Source organism: Rhinoraja longicauda, chromosome 25 (genome assembly GCF_053455715.1).
Source record: "Rhinoraja longicauda isolate Sanriku21f chromosome 25, sRhiLon1.1, whole genome shotgun sequence".
Lineage (NCBI taxonomy): Eukaryota > Metazoa > Chordata > Chondrichthyes > Rajiformes > Arhynchobatidae > Rhinoraja > Rhinoraja longicauda.
The window spans coordinates 20,439,213-20,460,635 of NC_135977.1; the positions used below are offsets into that span (position 1 = coordinate 20,439,213).

Sequence of the window (21,423 nt, forward strand, 5' to 3'; positions counted from 1 at the left end):
GGCAATCTGAATGAGACCGCGCGCCAGGCCAGGCAACCAAACCCGTGCGCTGTCTCCACTTGCAAAACCTCACACACGAGAGCGACCTTGATGGAAAAAGGAACGCACACGCCGTGTAACACACAAGCTACTGCACCAACAAGACTCGAACAGGGTCTGAAGAAGCATAAGGAACTGCAGATGTTGGTGTGGCTTTTAAAAAAAATTAAAAAAAAGACACAAAGTGCTGGAGTAACTCAGCAGGACAGTCACACAGCGTTGAAACAGGCCTTTCGGCCTAACTTGCCCACACCAACCAACATGTCCCATCTACGCTGGTCCCACGTGCCTGCGTTTGGCCCATATCCCTCTAAACCTATCCCACCCATGTACATGTTTAACGAACATGTCTAAAATATGTCTGAAGAAGGGTCTCGACCCGAAACGTCACCAATTCCTTCTATCCAGAGATGTTGCCTGTCCCGTTGTTACTCCGGCATTTTATGTCTATCTTAAATGTTTCTTAAGCCTTGCAAACGTATCTGCCTCAACTACCTCCTCCAGCAGATCAGTTCATACACCCACCACCTTTCGTTGGTGCATTACAACAACTGCTGTAAATTCAGACAGCATATGCAGAGAGTGATAAACACTCTTTTTACAATACAATACAATATATACAATATATCTTTATTGTCATTGTACCCAAGGGACAAAAGGACAGAATGTAACTCAATGGGTAAGGCAGCATCTCTGCAGAATGTGGATAAGTGAAGTATCGGGTGGAGACCCATTCATGTTCTCCAGCCTCTGACCCGCTGACTTACTCCAGCACTATGTGTCCTTTTGTGTGTTAACCAGCATCTGCAGTTCTTTGTTTGTTTCTACTCTACCTGTGCGCGTTCATTCATCTTTCTTGTCAGGCAGCACAAGGTGTTCTGTGATGATGTGGGATGGTTTCAATAGGAAACACACCTGATGACACATCACAAATTCAACCTTGCGTTGTGCGGTGATCCAGCTGTTCCCCAAATGTTTCACCCTGATACTGGCATTCCAGCTGCCAGGTTCGTGTGGAATGTTGAGTGGGCATCTGAATGGCAGAGATAGCATGGTGCCATTTGTTATTTAAAATACAATGTAGTACAAACGCTGACAAAGAAAATACCAGCTCAGTGTGAGGTACATGGATTATTTAATTATTTTCCACAGCACACACACTTGATTTTGCATGACAGATTTTTTCAAAGAAAGTTATTGGAAAAGAAAATAAATTTGTTGTTGCATTGTTTTGGAACAGAAGTGATTTTGCGATGCTATGCAGCCCAACTTGGACAGCTATGAGTTGCTGTGTTAACCATGACTGTGATCTCTGCTACCCAAGCACCCCATTCTGGGTGGTGCTCACATAATCCTTGATATGCTTCAAATGTAGGCAAATACAGTATCCACCAAAAATGCAAGAAGATTTTAACAATTCCAGTGGTAAAATGGAACTCTATAAAATTAGCATTCCAATTCATTGCAGCAACTGAGGAGTACACACCACTTCAAGTATGTTGTACAGTGCATTAAAGTAATCATCTGAGAACGGAAAAAAAATGTTAACACAATCCCGATTATAAATTCACTGGTCTCACCAAAACATTATGGTCATTCTTTGTGTTGCTGACATGAAGCTGGATCCAATGGAACAAACACTTTTTGTTCTCCATCAATGTACATTGAGAGTCAACTAGTTTCTGGAAAAAACAAAGTCTGTACTCCAGTGACCTTCACATGCCAGCTAATAATTTTGGGAATTGTGCAAGGCACCATGCCATTTATGTGATTATGGCCTGAATTATGTGTTGCATGTAGCAGCACCCTGTACTGATTCTCAATAAGACATCTCAATCCCGTTTAAGATACAACTAAATTGCTTTCATTTCTAACTGGATGCTCCAAAATAAAAATTGTCCTCGTGTCCAAAATCTCACTGTGCAGGAGGAGAACCAACCACCCCTTGGTTGTTGAGTCTGAAGTTTAAAGTACGAATGGAAGATGAGGGGAAGTAGGGAGATGGTTTTGAAATATTCCAGGCTTTAAGCCTGCTGAGTTATGAGAAGAGTATAAATTTGATCAAACCAAAATGCAAGAAGTTCAGTAATCCTACGACACAGTAAATTTATACAGTAAATGTAAACAGAAGCAAGGATTATTGGGACAGTGGGCATGGTTGGACAAACTGAGAAAAGCCATAAACTAAATTCAGCTTAAGAGATAACATCTTTGCATTTAGAATCGTCTTATATTGGCCAAATACCATCTGTAGAAAATATTTCCCTTCATATTCCTATTTACATGGTGGAAGTTTAAATCACCAAATGAACATTGAAAGGAGGTTTGGTCCTGCAAGGCGTGGATATTGGAGCCAGTTAGATCAGCTGGATAGTTTTTTTTCTACTTCCACATTCTTGTTCTGGTAATCTAACCAGATATTCGATTCATTCACTTCAATTGCACATTATTTCTTTGTAAACAGCAGCACAGATATCACAGACTCTCCTGCGACTGTACAATTGAGATACACTCTTTCAAAATATATAGCAGTAGTTCTGAAATTGGGCGTTTTACCTAAATCAATTTAAGGTGGCTAATTTTGTAATAATTAACTAACTATTTTAATCCAATATATGTCCACCAAAAACATTAGAGTACAACATCATTGAAATACAGAACCACAATATAATGATTAAGACATTAATTGTAAGTAGTATTCAAGTAAATTGTCAAGTATTACATTTAAGGATCTGGGAAGGGGGTAAGGGGGGGGGGAACAAGTTCATAATTTTGGAAGTCAAATAAATTATTTTTGCTATCGCCGATTTTTTAAAGAACCAAAGTTAGATAACTACCTGATGTTCATTAATCCATTCATTCATATTGTCAAGTAAGAAAGTAGACCTGGAGAAGTTTTAAAAAGTCTCTTGGTTACAAATTACCCATTCGTTTGTACATTTAATTACAAAGCATCAGTCTCGACAAATAAATATCAGGTGCATGTACTTGATTAAATAAGTTGAAAAATTAATGGACCTTCAAGTGGCAGAGATATTGGAATGAAAACAGTTATGAATAATGGAACCTTGACAGTGGTGTGCAGTGCATGTCTGCATTTTAAACCAGTGCACTGATGCAGAACCAACTGCTGTAAATCTGCTGCACTCAATCACCAGAAGCAAACCTTTAGTTACTTTGGAATGTAATTGCCAATGAAGAAAATACTGCCTTACACAAAGCAAACGTTGTTCCTTGCAGAGGGAACTTGCCGTTGAAAATGAACAGTCAAAGTGTTAACCCGAATTAGTGCTCCTGGCAAGTGAAAGGAGAGCTAGAAATTTATAATTAATATTTTATTTTCAAGATGATGATTGCTGGCATGAAATTTTAATAAACTGGGGGAATGTGATCGTTTTTGATGTCCTACTGTTCTTTTTTTAATTTTATTTCTTGATGTAGTGGATGCATGCTAAATACTGTACCATGGATGCCATCAATTAATTCAGCATCTTGGCCTAGTGGTCATTCAATCATTAACCTAGATACAAGGGTTCACAGGCAAAAGAAAGGGGAGAGTAATGAGGCCAAAACAAATCAATTGGTCCCAACTTCTGGTGTGTGATCAACGAACTCAGTACGCTTGGGAGAATATTTGGAGACTCCTCCAGAGCAAGTCCAGAACCATTGGGAATGTCAAAAAGTTTAGAAATTGACTCATAATTCTCCTCTGAGATACACCACCAGCAACCTAAATGCTCTTTTTCTTGGGAAGGTGGACATCATTGCCAATTTATATCATGCAATGGCCATTTACATGTTCATGATGATTCAATACACTGGTAAACATGGCTATAGTTTTAAAGACTGTATACTTGATTCCTAAGTAATGAGTCATCAATGACTGACCACTGTTTGGACTCAGTTAAGTCATTTGAGTAAACTTTCGCAATCTCAGCCAGCCTATTCATTGCAGATCAATGCCAAGGTAGTTTTTTTGTTAGTGCAAAGCAAAGCGGCAGACTTTGGAGTCTCAATTAAGCTGCAGTCTCTGGAAAGTATCTCTGGCATTCATGTTGATCTACTCAGCCTCATCTATCATTTCTTCCTGATGGGAGGAAGAGGAAACGCAATAAATATTTACATATTAAGGAAGCAAGCTGAAAGGAAATAAAAGGGAATGTTTGAGAGACATCCGAAAGAATGGAGCAACTTTAAATGACTACTGAACTAGAGCAGAGCCCATCATGTAGAATAATCCCAAGCTAGAGACAAATGTACCCATTAAAATGTCAGCTTATTTTGGAGTTAGTTCAATAGATAGAGCGATTTAATTCTTGAATTTTAATTCTTAAGACAATAATTTATCACATTGCAACTTCCTTCGACATATGTTCAAAGGTTAAAAAGATTGGAATCTGATTTTAATATAATCAGGGTAATTAACAGAAGGTCATAAGCCTAAATCTAACTCCAGTGCTGCCTGATTTGCATTTGTTATTCAGATTTCCAGCATCTGCAATATTTCACTTTTGAATATTTTACATTCAAATGGATAATGGTAAGTTGAATTTGTTTCAGCACAAGACTGCAATTCTTGTTTGCAACAAGTTGAGAAACATGAACTAGGTACCACTACAAAGCCAGTCTTTTCAAGGAATGGTAGCTGATACTTGCACTACTTGGCATTTGTCAGGTCTTTGAGAGACAAGTATGTTGCCAATGGAGAAAGTAAGTGCAATAAGTAGTTACATGGCAAATGGCATTTGGCTTTTATTGTAAAATTTAGAAATAATGCCATTTTATTATAATTGTACAGGGTGTTGTTGAGGCTGCACTTGGAGTACTTTTGGTTCCTTTCCCTAACAAGGTAGCATGGAAGACTTTCAAAAAAGATTTACCAGTTTACTCTAAGATGAAAGGATTATCCTATCAAGAGAGACTAAACAGATTGGGTCTGTATTTATTAGAGTTTAGAAGAAAGAGGTGTGCTCTTATTGAAACACATAAGATCCTAAGGGAGCATAACAAGGTAGATGTTAAGATGTTTTCATTAATGGGAGAGTTTCAAAATATGAGACCAATCGTTTAAAACCAAGATATAAAGAAATTTCTTCTCACAGAGGGTAGTGGATCTCCGGGATTTTCTACCTCAGAGAGCTGTGGAGCCTAACTCAATATAAATACTTAAAGTGGAGGTAGATGATAAAAAAAAGATCAAGATTGAAGACTGTAGGGATCTGGTACAGTGGGAGGAGTTGTGGCCTGGGATAGATAGCTTTGATTTACTGAATCGTGAGGTAACCTTGAGTGTTTCCAGATCTTCAGCTCTTATTTTCTTGTGTGTGACATTGCAGCGATAATTATTCATCATCGGAATATTGGCAGGGATAATGGACATTAAAAGGCCAGTGAAAAGCAGTTTGCTATTAACCTAGAATAAAAAATATATGGAAAGATATGTTTACCGTTAAAGTAAATTAGAAATTCATAAACTACATTTAGAAACAACTAATTGTAATAATATCTTTGGTTAAAAGTTAATACCATTTGACCACCTAAGAACCGCCCATTTAATTTGACAGTAAAATGCACCACTTAGTAAAAGTCTTTGCAATTCTTTCCACACTGAATTATATGGACTACAGGTGTGACCTCCAAGGGAGATGAGAGAAGAATAATGCAATTGGTATAGATGGGTGCTTAATGATTGGCCCATTTCTATCCTGTATGACATTATGGTACTGGACAACACTGAAGTCAAATATCCAATTACATCCTTAACCCCAGACCAATTTGGCTATTTACTATAAATAGTAGTCAATACTGAATCTTAGGTGAGGAAAACGTGTTGGGTTTATCCACTTGATCCTATCGATGGTACAAGTAGCATGCACAATCAGCCATGTATTTGTTCCAGTTTTGACTGGGTCATGATCATCCATGGATTATTCAACTACATCCCATTAAGGACAAAGTGTACACACTACTGATATCTCTGCTTGTTGAGAATAATCAATCGACTAATCAAACATGCCATAGCATTCACTGTCTATGCAGCACAAAAAAATGAAATCATTTCATTAGTAAAATAGCCTTACAGATTCCTTTAATAGTGATGTTGCTATTTTTCATTGATATCCATTTTTTTGATATTCTTCCCAAGACCATCCATCTGTGCTTCCGATCCCTTATCTGGCAGCAGCACTTCCACTGAGTAGCTAACCTTCTTGGAGTGAATGATGCTGTATGTATTGTCAAATCTTAAAACATCTGGGGAAAATAAACATCAAAAATGACAATAAGGTAAGCATTCCAATTTATAGACATAAAGTGCTGGAGTAATTCAGCGGGTTAGGCAGCATCTCTGGAGAAGATGGATATGTGACTTTTCGGGTCAGGACTAAAGGGTTACTCCAGCAGTCCTTGTTTCTACGTTCCAATTTTTAGCCTGTGATGTAATCCAAATTAATAAACAAAATCTGCACAGTTTGTAAACTATTTGGAATATAATAATTTTTTTAAAGACAAATACTAAAGGTGAGAGGAAAGATTAAAGGAGATGTGCGGGGCAAGTTTTTTTTTACACAGAGGATGTTGAGTGTGCGCAACACACTGCCATGGATGGTGGTGGAGGCAGATATGATAGTGGCATGTAAGAGACTTTTAGATGGGCACATGTATACGCAGAGAATGGAGGGATGTGGATTATGTGAGAGCAGATAAGAGTTGGTCTTGGCATCATGTTCAGCACAGACATCGTGGGGCAGAGGAGCCTGTTCCTGTGCTTATTATGTGTTCAATATTCTATTAATAGAAAATTATACTGAAGGTAAATTGTGGTTCTTAAATAATTTGTTAGGAGTGTACATCTATCGATGACTATTGTCAATATTGAGTTTGTATTGGGGAAGGTGGGTTTGGATGCATTAACAGAAAGTTTAGTTAATCCCATGCACACCTCCGACAATATTTGTAGTTGGTAGGTCATTAAGATGGAGATATATCTGTAGTATATCTGTCTGTCAGGAGGGAATAAGAACATACCAAAATTTATGAGAAATAAATAAACAAAGCACGAGAAACCAGGGTGATTTTTTTTGTGTTGTTGAAATCCAACTGGACTTTTTCAGACTTCCACATCAGATGTTGAGTTGTGTTTGCATGTAAGAGGGGATGAATGGAGATGTAACTGGAAATTTAAAAAAATCTTTAAAAATGGCACAATGTTGTGCTGGTTTTGTGACCTTATTAATTAAAGATTACACCTCAATCTTCTCAGTGAAACTGCAAAATGACATTTACATTTATAGTCTTTCCCTGAAAACAGTACAGCTGTAAAGTTCAAATTTAACCAAATCTAAATCTAGTGATCAGCAAAGATGCTTATTTGGGATTAGTGCTTGGTCTGAAAATAATGAATCTCTTATGTATCATTCATCTTGATCTGCATTACCTGGTGTAAAGTTTAGTCCCTATACTTTCTTACTCCTAGCATTAAATGGTACAAGGAATTTATTCAAATAAAGATAAGCTGGAGGAACTCCGTGGAGGGAAATGGACAGTTGATGTTCCTGGCTGTGACCCTTCATCTAGACTGGATGATGGAGTCTCAATGAAAAGTTTTGACCCAAAAATTGTCCATTTCCCGCCACAGATGCTGCCTAATCCGCTGAATTCCTCCAGCTGCTTTCGATGCTCTTTTTACTGCAGATTCCGCCATCTGCAGTCTCTCGTGCCATTAGGGGATTTCACTGATATCTTCTGGGGTCCACCCACCTTAACCACTGTAACTAAAGCATAAAAGCATTCTTACACACAAAATGCTGGAGTAACTCAGCAGGTCAGGCAGCATCTCAGGAGAGGAATTTTCTCCTGCTGAGTTACTCCAGCATTTTGTGAATAAATACCTTTGATTTGCACCAGCATCTGCAGTTATTTTCCTACAAAGCATTCTTACATGTCTATGAACAATGTCTTGGATGATGCTTTACTATTATAAACAGTTAGGGATTGATGGGGGAAAGCTATTGTGTGCAGAAACTGTAAATGCTGACAATCAAACATAGTTAAAATTGGCAAATATATTGACATATTACCAATAGGCCACAGCAATTTTTTACCCTGAAAGTACTGAAATTATGAACTGATAAAAGGCAGATCATCATTAAGCTTACTGACGTACAGATTCCAGGTTCCATACAGGTAAGTGTTCCATCCTCAGGCACCAGGTGACTGTTATATCGCTGTTTGGAAACTATTTCCACCATTTCACCAGCCTTTTGTCGTTCTCCAATCTTTGTCTTCAGATAGACACCAAACCCAATGTCTGCACTCTCAGTCATGAATTGCCACCTGGAAACATGCAACAACAATGGAGATACTGAGATACTGAGAAACTGCACAGCCCCTGAAATTCAACATTTCATCTTTGTATTTCAAATCCTTCCCCATCGCGGAAGTGGCGGCGCCTAACGACTGCGGCACGCTAGCAGTCTGTTCGTCTTTTTTCCTTTTTTTTTGTTGTGTGTCGGTGTTGGGATGGTTTTTGTATTTTTTTTGGTTGTGTATGTGTGGGGGGTGGTGGTGTGGGTGGGGGGTGGTGGGGGGGTGGGGGAAACTTTTCTCTTCCTCACGGCGCGGGGTGCGGCTCGGCTGCGGGGCCTAACATCGCCTGGTGCGGCTCGGCCGCTGGACTTTACATCGCCCGGTGCGGCTTGGCCGCTGGACTTAACAGTGCCCGGTGCGGCTCGGCCGCGGGACTTTACATCGCCCGGTGCGGCTTGGCCGCTGGACTTAACAGTGCCCGGTGCGGCTTGACCGCGGGACTTTTCATCGCTCGGTGCGGCTCGGCCGCGGGACTTTACATCGCTGGTGCGGCTTGGCCGCTGGACTTAACAGTGCCCGGTGCAGCTCGGCCGCGGGACTTAACATCGCCCGGTGCGGCTCGGCCGCGGGACTTTACATCGCCCGGTGCAGCTCGGCCGCGGGACTTTTCATCGCTGGTGCGGCTCGGCCGCGGGACTTAACATCGCCCGGTGCGGCTCGGCCACGGGACTTAGCTGCGCAAGGCTTGGTCGCGGGGCCTTTCATCGCCCGGCTCGGCCGCGAGACGTTTCAGCGCCCGGTGCGATTCGGCCGCGGGGACTTCCATCTCCTTGCGGGTCTGTGCGGGTCGGTCGGGGACGAGCTGTCTGTCCGTGGGCGTGGGGAAGAGAGTGGAAGTTTTGTTGCCTCCATCACAGTGAGGGGGTGTTTGGAGTCACTGTGATGGACGTTTGTGTTGGGGTTATGTGTCTTGTGTTCTTTTTTCTATGACTGCTATGTAGTTTCGTTCGGTACTTCGGTACCGAATGATAAATAAAGCTCTGTTATACTGTTATCTCTTTAATCTCCAGTTCTAAAATTTACCACTGACTGCATTTCTCTATTAAGATTTAACAGGAACAGGAGGGACAATCTTTTCACAGAGGGTGGTGGGTATATGGAACCAGCTGCCAGAGGTGGTAGTTGAGGCAGGTACTATAATTACATTTGGACAGGTACATGGATAGGAAAGGTTTAGAGTGACATGGGCCAAATGCGGGCAGATAGGACTGGTGTGGATGGGGCATCATGATCAGCATGGGCAGGTTGGGCTGAAAGGCCTGTTTCCATGCTGTATGACTCAAACTGTGACCACGTGTATCCCCTACTCCTTTAGCCACAATAGAAATGCCTGGGCATTCAACTCTCTCGAACACAAGCTCTGGAAAACCCTCCCTGAAATTTCCCATCAATACAAAAACCAAGCCGCTGGAAGAACTAGGGGAGTCAAGCAGCATCTGTGGAAAAGGATAATCCATAATCCAGCCTGATTCACCGAGTTCCTCCAGCAGCTTGTTTTTAGCTCCAGATTCCAGCAATCTCCATTCCCCATCAATACTAATAATAATAATAATAATAATATATTAATTTTATATAGCGCCTTAACACATGCACAAAGCGCTTTACAAATACAATTAACATAGAAACAAACAGACAAACTATCCTGACGGAAAAGCGGCGAATAATCAACGCCAGCGTCCTCTCACGTCAGGGTCCGGCAGTAGACATTAAAGAACACAAGACACACAGATACAATTTTTTACACAAAACAGCCATCACAGTGATTGCTCTAGGCATACCCTCACTGTGATGGAAGGCAAAGTCTTATCTCCTCCTCGTTCTTCTCCCGTGGCGCCACGAGGCGATCGAGGCTCCCAACCCCTTGAAGCCCCCACCGGGCGATGGAAAGTCCCAGGGTCGAGCCGAGCAGGCCGAAGAAAGTCCTGAGCCCCCACCGGGCGATGGAAAGTGCTGCGGCCGAGCCACGCAGGGCGATGAGAGTCCTGAGCCCCGGGCGATGTAAAGTGCTGCGGCCGGGCCACGCAGGGTGATGAAGGGCCTGCGGGCGGGTTGATCGTGCCTCGTGCTTCGGGGCGGTCGAAGCTGCTACGGCTGGAGCTCCCAAAAGCCGGTCGCCAGCCAGGGACCTGCGAACTCCCGATGTTGCGGTCTGCAGGGCCCACGGCCGAAGCCTCCGAGATGGTAAGTCCAGGCCCTGCGACCGGAGTCTTCAAGGTCGATCCCAGCTGGAGGCCGCCGACTCCACGATGTTAGGCCGTTGCGCGAACGGAGATACGACACGGTAAAGGTCGCATCTCCGTTGAGGAGGAGATTTAAAAAAAGGTTTCCCCCAACCCCCCCACCACCCCCCTACATACACAGAATTAAAAATAAAACAAAACGTACATTTAACATCAACAATGACAAAAAAAACACAAAAAAAAAACGGAGAGACTGCCGGTGAGCCGCAGCTGCAGAACACAGCCACTACTCCTTCTCTTTCTTTCAGAATAACTAAGCTTTTGTTATTCTCCTGCCATTTCCCTTGGGTTTACTTTGGCTTTCCAATTACAGTTCTGTGAAGCATTTAGAAACTGTTTCCTACATGAAAGGCAAACCATAATTATAAATGTTGCTGTTGCTCAAGTATTTCCAGTGCACAATCTGTTAAAGCTAACATAATTTCCTTTCAGATGAGCCAGGCCAGACAAATATTACAATGGTTATTTCAGTTCAGTTTCGAACTGCAGCAATATGATTGCATTATTGTCATTTTTAATTAAAGTAATGTTTTCGTAACCATTGTATTGACTGAATAAAAACAGCAGTGTAATGAATTAAAAATCGTCACGGAACTAAGTAAAACTATTTAAATATAACCAATGCGTAAATCTGTAGTAAATAATAAATTGGTACATCCACTTATTTGAATTCCCCAGTCCATCTAGTCCATATAATACTTCTAATAGTTACTATCCTTTCCCTTCATCGAGAGATTGGAATGGTCTTAGCCACAGGTATTAAGAATTGCCAGTGATTAGTTTTATGCTGTTTCTATAAATTTCTACTCCAGACTGTTCGGCCCAATGGATGTCTAGCTATTTGACTGAAAACAACTTTAATTATTGGAGGTTGTTAGACTCAAGTACTAGTCAGGGATAAGATTTAAACTCAACCCCTGTTATTGAGGGTTCAATAGGCTTGTGAGAGTAGCATAATATTTCCTTTGTAAAAAAAAAAAAATTGTTGATAAAACAAATAATAATTCCAAGTTTAGAAATTCTCCATCTTTCTCATAAGATACTAGTACAGAATACAAAATACATACATTTTGAGCATCATGGAAGAATATTTTTACCCCAAATGTTTCAGCACAAATAATGCAACTGGCTTAGTCTCACCTCAAAACACAACTGGGGAAGAGAATCTCGTATTCAGATTGGAAAGATGATCCCCTATTGACAGTTACTGTGCTTTCATATTGTTGTTTGATGGACTCAAGGATGTAATATGACTTTGGTACATCACCTCCAAAGTTTATCTAATTAAAGAAAAACAGATTTGTAATAGTGTAAATTTTGATATTTCATTTTGAGTGAACATGTATGGTTACTAAGCATAAATTACTAAAGTTACTAAACATTACTACGCACACCCACCATTCTATTTTTGAATTATTGCTTAAATATTTTAATTTAAAAGCACCATGTAAATATAAATTGTACTTTTTCAAATAGTCCTACACATTTATTGAAAACAATGTTAAACAGTTCCTCACAAAGTAAATGTGGTGTATCTGGCCTTTCAAAAAGCCTTTGACAAGGACCCACACAAGAGATTAGTGTGCAAAATTAGAGCACATGGTATTGGGGGTAGGAAATTGACATGGATAGAGAACTGGCTGGTAGACAGGAAGCAAAGAGTAGAAATTAACGGGTCGATTTCAACATCGAGGAACTCGCAGTCTCGGGTAGAGACTGATGTCGGGAAGATCCAAAGTCGCAAGATGTTCGACAAGCTCTGACCCGGGGTCTGATCGCCCTGCGCGGGGGACCTGAGATTCCCCCCAATGCGGGAGCTTGATCGCCCCAACGCGGAGGGGCCGACCACCGGCTACGGGAGCCAAGATTGTCCCGTCAACGGAAGGCTCGAGGCCCCCGACCGCGGGAGAACAAAGAAGGGAAGAGATTGAATTTTTTTGCCTTCCATCACTGTGAGGAATGTGGTGGATGTTTATGTTAAAATGTATTTCGTGTGTTTTGCTTTTTATTGGTATGACTGTATGGCAAATCAAATTCCTCGCATGTTGCAAAACATACTTGGTTAATAAAATATGATGATTATGATGAAAATTGCATGCAATACTCCGTGCGGTCTCACCAGGACCCTGTACAACTGCAGTAGGACCTCCTTGCTCCTAAACTCAAATCCTCTCGCAATGAAGGCCAACATGCCATTAGCTTTCTTCACTGCCTTCTGTACCTGCATGCTTACTTTCAGTGACTGATGTACAAGCACACCCAGGCATCGTTGCACCTCCCCTTTTCCTAATCTGATGCCATTCAACGTCGATCCCAGGCAAGGGATCGCAGGCTCCGATGGTAAGTCCACAGCCCCACTTTGGGGCTCAAAGTTAGTCTCGAGCAACGCCATGATGTTAGGCCACAGAGCGACCGGAGATATGATCCGGAAAACAATCTCATCTCCGGCAAGGTAAGAGGTTGAAAAAAAGTTTCCCCCAACCCCCTCACCCCCCACATAAAACAAACCAGAGAACATTAACACATACTTTTTAAAACACACTAAAAATAACAAAAAAGACAAAATGACACACAGACTGTAGGCCAGGCTGATATCGCTGACGGCGCCACCCAGTGGTGGCGGGTGGCGCCGTCACCGATGGCAGGCCTCCTAATTTTAGCCTCCTAATTTGAGGAAGGACATTATTGCTATTGAGGGAGTGCAGCATAGGTTCACCAGGTTAATTCCCGGGATGGCGGGACTGACATATGATGAAAGAATGGGTCGACTGGGCTTGTATTCACTGGAATTTAGAAGGATGAGAGGGGATCTTATGGAAGCATATAACATTCTTAAAGGATTGGACAGGCTGGATGCAAGAAAAATGTTGGTGGAGTCCAGAATCCGAGGTCACAGTTTAAGAATATGGGGTAGGCCATTTAGGACTGAGATGAGGGGAAAAAATTCACCCATAGAGTTGTGAATCTGTCGAATTCTCTGCCACAGAAGGCAGTGGAGGCCAATTCACTGGATGTTTCAAGAGTGAGTTAGATTTAGCTTAGATTTAAAGGAATCAAGGGATATGGGGAAAAGGCAGGAACGGGGTACTGATTTTAGATGATCAGCCATGATCATATTGAATGGCGGCGCTGGCTCGAAGAGCCGAATGGCCTACTCCTGCACCTATTTTTCTATGTTTCTATGTTTCCAAAAAGCTTTTCACTGTATCTCGCCACACATGACAATAATAAACCCAAACCTAATGTCCATGCCTGGTATCAAACAGAATGTACATTACCTTAGAATAATCTTCTTACATTTCTGTCTGAATTTTGCTCTAATTCTAATTAGAGTAATGGGATTTAAAAAAAACATAATGTAGATGAATAGTTCAACATTAAAATGAATAACACTAGACAGACAATGTCATGCAGGGCTAAGGAAGTGCTGCACTATTACAGATACGCGGTAGCGCAGCGGAAGAGTTGCTGCTTTACAGCGAATGCAGCGCCGGAGACTCAGGTTCGATCCTGACTACGGGTGCTGCACTGTAAGGAGTTTGTATGTTCTCCCCGTGACCTGCGTTGGTTTTCTCCGAGATCTTCGGTTTCCTCCCACACTCCAAAGACGTACAGGTATGTAGGTTAATTGGCTGGGTAAATGTAAAAATTGTCCCTAGTGGGTGTAGGATAGTGTTAGTGTACGGGGATCGCTGGGCGGCACAGACTTGGTGGGCCGAAAAGGCCTGTTTCCGGCTGTATATATATGATACCACACTTTGGATTAAATATTATTCAAAGCTTCTTCTCCACTTTCAGATTAATGTCAAAGATCCCAAGGCACTATATCAAGTAGAAGCAGCAGTTTCCCACAATTTCCTAACTAATATCAATTTCTAAATCTACATAATTAAAATGATAATTGTTGCATTGCACTTAGTAGGAACTTTCTCTGTGTAAATTGGCTGCTGTATTTCTGCACTGCCACAATACTCAAAATTATTTTACTGAATGTAAAATGCTTCAACATGTCCCCAAATGATTAGGGTTATTGTACAAATGCGGTCTTTCATTAGCATATCAATCCTTTGTCTGCAAAAATGAACTCCCTTGCAACTTGGGTCAAAATTCTTGCCTTTACAAATTATAGTGAACTGCTATGATCAAATGTAGTTGGCAAAACTACTCGTATTAAAATTAATGAGTTTGAAATATTAACCAGAAGATAGTTTATAATCCAGTCTACCTTTCTTTCAAATTCAACTCGTAGGCAGTACTTTAAAAAGCAATAGGTCTGACAGAAAAGTGAGGCGCTTGCAAAAGTTTTTATTTAAGGCGGCATAGTGACGTAGCTGGTAGTGCTTCTGCCTCACAATGCCAGAGATCTGGGTTCAAACCTGACCACGGGTTCTGTCTGTGTGGAGTTTGCACGTTCACCACAGGATTTCCTCCGGGTGGTTCAATTTCTTCCCGCATTCCAAAACGTGCGGGTTTGTAGGTTGTAGTTTGTAGTCCCGGAATGGCGGGACTATCATATGTTGAAAGACTGGAGCGACTAGGCTTGTATACACTGGAATTTAGAAGGATGAGAGGAGATCTTATCGAAACGTATAAGATTACTAAGGGGTTGGACACGTTAGAGGCAGGAAACATGTTCCCAATGTTGGGGGAGTCCAGAACAAGGGGCCACAGTTTAAGAATAAGGGGTAGGCCATTTAGAACTGAGATGAGGAAAAACTTTTTCAGTCAGAGAGTTGTGAATCTGTGGAATTCTCTGCCTCAGAAGGCAGAGGAGGCCAATTCTCTGAATGCATTCAAGAGAGAGCTGGATAGAGCTCTTAAGGATAGCGGAGTCAGGGGGTATGGGGAGAAGGCAGGAACGAGGTACTGATTGAGAATGATCAGCCATGATCACATTGAATGGCGGTGCTGGCTCGAAGGGCCGAATGGCCTCCTCCTGCACCTATTGTCTATTGTCTATTAATTGGCCTCTGCAAAATTGCTCCTAGTTTTTCGGGAGTGCATGCGAAAATAGGGTAACATAGAACTAGTGTGAATGGTTAACCGATGGCCAGTTTCCATGCTGCATCGCTAAATTATTTCTCATTGGTTTATTTTCTGACTTCCTGAATTCCATTTTTGGACATTACTACATTGGAGCATTTGTTTGGTTTGACCATCTGGCTGCGGTTCCCTGATAATGTCGACGTTAAAGTCATAGATGACTCATAAAACTTTCATATGTCTTGATTTCAAAATGTAACTTACATAAATTTCCTTGAAAACTTATCAGAATCCCAGTGGATAACTTTACTGGTGTGCTTAAGTAGTTTATGTCCAATCTTACATATCATCATAAATCTCAAATCTAAGCATTTCCTGATATTGACAGCTGTGCTACCAGAGACGGAAGACATGATGGACAATTAGCAAGCTCTTTCAGCTTTCCTTTTCTCATTGTGAGAACGAATCGACCCCTGGCTCACCAGTGGCATAATCAAAATCAGGAATTCACGAACTGATGAGCAACAGTATAAATCTCCATTCGATCACGCCACAGAATATTGCATCGGTGCTTCTGTGACACATTCTCATGTTCTCCGTCACTTTCCTAATTATGCAGTTAAATGTTATTGAAATTGCTCATGCCTATTATACAGCCTGCAGGGTCATAGCAACATCAAGTGAATTTAATGATGACAAGCAACACCATAACTTAATCAGAAACACGGAACAGCAGATGCTGTTTTACAAAAGACACAAAGTGCTGGAGTAACTCAGCGGATCAGGCAGCATCTCTGGAGAGCACAGATAGTTGACTTTTATGGTCTGGATCCTTCTGAAGGGTCTGAAAAGGATTGAGCCTGAAGAAGGGTCCAGATCTAAAATATCACCCAACCGTTCTCAAGGGATGCTGCCTGACCCACTGAGTTACTCCAGCACTTTGTGTCCAACATTATATAACAAATTGTCAGTTTCTTTTCAATATGATCTGAAAGGGAACTGAAGATTTACAAAAGTAGAAAGGCAGGAGAATGGGGTTGAGATGGAAAAGTAGATCAGCCATGATTGAATGGCGGAGTAGACTTGATGGGCCAAATAGCCTAATTCTGGTCGTATGACATGAATTTATGATTTATGAACTTATGAAAATAAGAATAAAAGATATATTGAAAGGCAATGAAGTAGACAGGATGGAATTAGAATTGTGCTTGAGCTAAACAGAGTAGACAATAGACAATAGGTGCAGGAGTAGGCCATTCGGCCCTTCGGGCCAGCACCGCCATTCAATGTGATCATGGCTGATCATTCTCAATCAGTACCCCGTTCCTGCCTTCTCCCCATACCCCCTTACTCCGCTATCCTTAAGAGCTCTATCTAGCTCTCTCTTGAATGTATTCAGAGAATTGGCCTCCACTGCCCTCTGAGGCAGAGAATTCCACAGATTCACAACTCTCTGACTAAAAAAGTTTTTCCTCATCTCTGTTCTAAATGGCCTACCCTTATTCTTAAACTGTGGCCCCTGGTTCTGGACTCCCCCAACATTGGGAACATGTTTCCTCCCTCTAACATGTCCAACCCCTTAATAATCTTATACGTTTCGATAAGATCCCCTCTCATCCTTTTAAATTCCAGTGTATACAAACCTAGTCGCTCTAGTCTTTCAACATATGACAGTCCCGCCATTCCGGGAATTAACCTAGTAAACCTACGCTGCACGCCCTCAATAGCAAGTATATCCTTCCTCAAATTTGGAGACCAAAACTGCACACAGTACTCCAGGTGCGGTCTCACTAGGGCCCTGTACAACTGCAGAAGGACCTCTTTGCTCCTATACTCAACTCCTCTCGTTATCAATGCCAACATTCCATTGGCTTTCTTCACTGCCTGCTGTACCTGCATGCTTCTTTTCAGTGACTGATGCACTAAGACACCCAGATCACGTTGTATGTCCCATTTTCCTAACTTGACACCATTCAAATAATAATCTGCCTTGCTATTCTTACCACCAAAGTGGATAACCTCACACTTATCCACATTAAACTGCATCTGCCATGCATCCGCCCACTCACACAACCTGTCCAAGTCACCCTGCAACCTCATAGCATCTTCCTCACAGTTCACACTGCCACCTAGCTTTGTATCTTCGGCAAATTTGCTAATGGTACTTTTAATCCCTTCATCCAAGTCATTGATGTATATTGTAAATAGCTGCGGTCCCAACACCGAGCCTTGCGGTACCCCACTAGTCACTGCCTGCCATTCTGAAAGGGACCCATTTATCCCCACTCTTTGCTTTCTGTCTGTCAACCAACTTTCTATCCATGTCAGTACCCTACCTCCAATACCATGTGCTCTAATTTTGTCCACCAATCTCCTATGTGGGACCTTGTCGAAGGCTTTCTGAAAGTCGAGGTACACCACATCCACCGGCTCTCCCCTGTCAATTTTCCTAGTTACATCCTCAAAAAATTCCAGTAGATTAGTCAAGCGCGATTTCCCCTTCGTAAATCCATGCTGACTCGGAACGATCCTGTTACTGCGATCCAAATGCTCCGCAATTTCGTCTTTTATAATTGACTCCAGCATCTTCCCCACCACTGATGTCAGACTAACTGGTCTATAATTTCCCGTTTTCCCTCTCCCTCCCTTCTTGAAAAGTGGGATAACATTAGCTACCCTCCAATCCTCAGGAACTGACCCGGAATATATAGAACATTGGAAAATAATCACTAATGCGTCCACAATTTCTAAAGCCACCTCCTTAAGCACCCTGGGATGCAGACCATCAGGCCCTGGGGATTTATCAGCCTTGAGTCCCATCAGTCTACCCAAAACGTTTTCCTGCCTAATGTGGATTTCCTCCAGTTCCTCTGTCACCGTAGGATCTCTGGCCACTAGAACATCTGGGAGATTGTTTGTATCCTCCTCAGTGAAGACAGATCCAAAGTACCGGTTCAACTCTTCTGCCATTTCCTTGTTCCCCATAATAAATTCCCCTGCTTCTGTCTTCAAGGGACCCACATTTGCCTTTACAATTTTTTTCCTCTTCACATACCTAAAAAAGCTTTTACTATCCTCCTTTATATTATTAGCTAGTTTACCCTCGTACCTCATCTTTTCTCCCCGTATTGCCTTTTTAGTTATCTTCTGTTGCTCTTTAAAAGAGTCCCAATCCTCTGGCTTCCCACTCTTCTTTGCTATGTTATACTTCTTCCCTTTTATTTTTATGTTGTCCTTGACTTCCCTTGTCAGCCACGGGTGCTCTTACTCCCTTTAGAATCTTTCCTCCTCTTTGGCATAAATTGATCCTGCAACTTCTGCATTATTCCCAGGAATACCTGCCATTGCTGTTCCACAGTCTTCCCTGCTAGGGCCTCCTTCCAGTCAATTTTGGCCAACTCCTGCCTCATGCCTCTGTAATCCTCTTTGCTATACTGTAATACTGACACCTCCGATTTTCCCTTCTCCCTCCCCATTTGTAGAGTAAAACTTATCATATTGTGGTCACTGCCTCCTAATGGCTCATTTACCTCGAGTCCCCTTATCAGGTCAGGTTCATTGCATAACACTAAATCCAGAATTGCCTTCTCCCTGGTAGGCTCCAGTACAAGCTGTTCTAAGAATCCATCTCGGAGGCACTCCACAAACTCTCTTTCCTGGGGTCCATTACCAACCTGATTTTCCCAGTCTACCTGCATGTTGAAATCTCCCATGACCACCACAGCATTACATTTGTGACATGCCAATTTTAGCTCCTGATTCAACTTGCACCCTATGTTGAGGCTACTGTTTGGGGCCTGCAGATGACTCCCATTAGGGTCTTTTTACCCTTACAATTCCTCATCTCTATCCATACTGATTCTACATCTCCTGATTCTATGTCACTCCTTGCAAGGGAGTGAATATCATTCCTTACCAACAGAGCTACCCCGCCCCCTCTCCCCACCTGCCTGTTTTTTCTGTACGTTGTGTACCCCTGAGTACAATTATCAGCCAGACTAGTTGGGCTGAATGGCCAACATTCAATATATCCCTGGTTCTTTGCAGACACAAGCATAAACATCTTCAAGGCTAAAGATATCTGTTAGTTTTAGCATATTGAAATATCACACAAAAGTTGTTTGTGTTATTGAATATGTTATGACAATGAAGATCTTAATTTTGAATATTGAATATTTTGAATATCATGAATATTGCACGCCAGACAAATTCTACAATTCTCCATATGCCACCCACCCTATGATAAAGGCGCACCAACACGGGCAATATTTATATGTGCAACATTATAAGTATCAGTTAATTAAATGTGGAATTCCCCACTGCAAACCTATAATGCAAAGTTGAATATCTTTAAGGATCTGTGTCAGGGACGTAGCTTATTATCTCCCAACTGGGCATCAAATTTTACCATAATGAAGCACCAGGAGCAATAGGATAAGAGTAAGTAGGTTCAAGGAGTATAGATTTGGTAAGGTAGAAATGCTCATTCTTGAAATCATGATGAAAATGAATCAATAACATGTTTAATTGCTCTCAGCTCCTGATGGTATCTGCACAGGTGAACAGCTCTTTCTGGGCAAGACGATTACTGTTATCGTTAGGTAGGGTCTAAGTTACGTGTACATATATCCTCTGGCAGAAACATGATGTGGATTTTATTAAGGAGAAATTTGTCATTGTGTTAGATGGCTCAAAGCACATAACATTGATGGAATTCACAATTTATTTTCATATTCTATTCTTTGTCCACAAAGAGCACTAAAGAAATTATTACCTTGCACATGCATCGAGGATTGCCATCCGGGTCTGTGAGAGTTCCACCATAATAAACAGGAAGCTGTTCTGCATCAATATTTTGTAATAGCACCTCTTTCCAATTACCTGCAAATTAATAGCAAAGTAAGCGGAGTCTGAGAAAGGGCATTTGTAATAGGCCTGTACAGATAGAGTCATACAGTCTGGAAACAGGCCTTTCAGCCCAACTTGATCATGTCCCATCCACGCCCGTGTTTGGCCCATGTCCCTCTAAACCTTTTCTTTCCATGTACCTATCCAAATGTTTTTAAAATGTTGTTATGGTACCTGCCTCAACTACATTTTCTGGCAGCACACTCCATCTACCCACCACCCTCTTGTGATATAGCAACAACAAGTTTTCTGTTAAATTATCACGTTTAAATATCATGTTGCTACCAGCAGATATGGCTCCATGTAACCTAAAGCCTGCCTAATGATAATTAACCATCTTGCTCAGGAAGAGCTGTCCATGTGTGCAAATACCATCATGAGCTGATATAATTAAAATGTAAACGTTTCAAAATGAAGAGAATGAATGTTTATGCTGCCTAAATGTAAAAATACATTGTATATGTCCTAATGGGCAAGGGGCCCCAATGGATTGTGAGGAATTTGTAACCCAAGATTGGTATCAACTTGGATTTACACTGCACAACACCACACAAAAACTATGTGAGGTTAGCACTTTGGCAGAGAACGTGGGTTCGGAGCTGACATCCCTGTGGGATCGCCACATACGTTTTGGCCAACACCTGTTCAGAAGGTGCTGCAGATGAATATCATCCCAACAGAAGAGGACTAGGCCTCAACATTTACTGTTGTGCTATGCAGCGCATAAATCCTCAAGTCACACAACCTGGAATTATATCTATTATTTTTATAGATATTACATGTACTCTTCATGCTTACAGAGCCGTCAAAGTTTGGTTAGCCTTATTTCTGTACTGTTGATGTTTGGTTGCTTAATTAACAACCTCCCATTGTCTCCATGTAACTG

At 41.7% G+C, this 21,423-nt stretch overlaps 1 protein-coding gene across 2 annotated transcripts in view; it reads right to left on the reverse strand.

The window, feature by feature from the left end:
- Positions 1 to 1,157: 1,157 nt before the first annotated feature.
- LOC144605907 (SEC14-like protein 2) overlaps positions 1,158 to 21,423 on the reverse strand; it is a 46,909-nt gene continuing 26,643 nt past the window's right edge. Inside the window, exons 9-13 of one of the 2 annotated variants that reach the window (XM_078421564.1) lie at positions 20,404 to 20,510; positions 11,787 to 11,926; positions 8,204 to 8,373; positions 6,120 to 6,291; positions 1,158 to 4,126 (exon numbers count right to left, since the gene is read on the reverse strand). In XM_078421564.1, coding sequence (XP_078277690.1) covers positions 6,143 to 6,291; positions 8,204 to 8,373; positions 11,787 to 11,926; positions 20,404 to 20,510 — 566 coding nt within the window. In that variant the 3' untranslated portion in view covers positions 1,158 to 4,126; positions 6,120 to 6,142. Of the gene's footprint in view, positions 6,292 to 8,203; positions 8,374 to 11,786; positions 11,927 to 20,403; positions 20,511 to 21,423 lie in introns of both variants that reach the window. The other variant, XM_078421563.1, reaches the window with a different exon arrangement.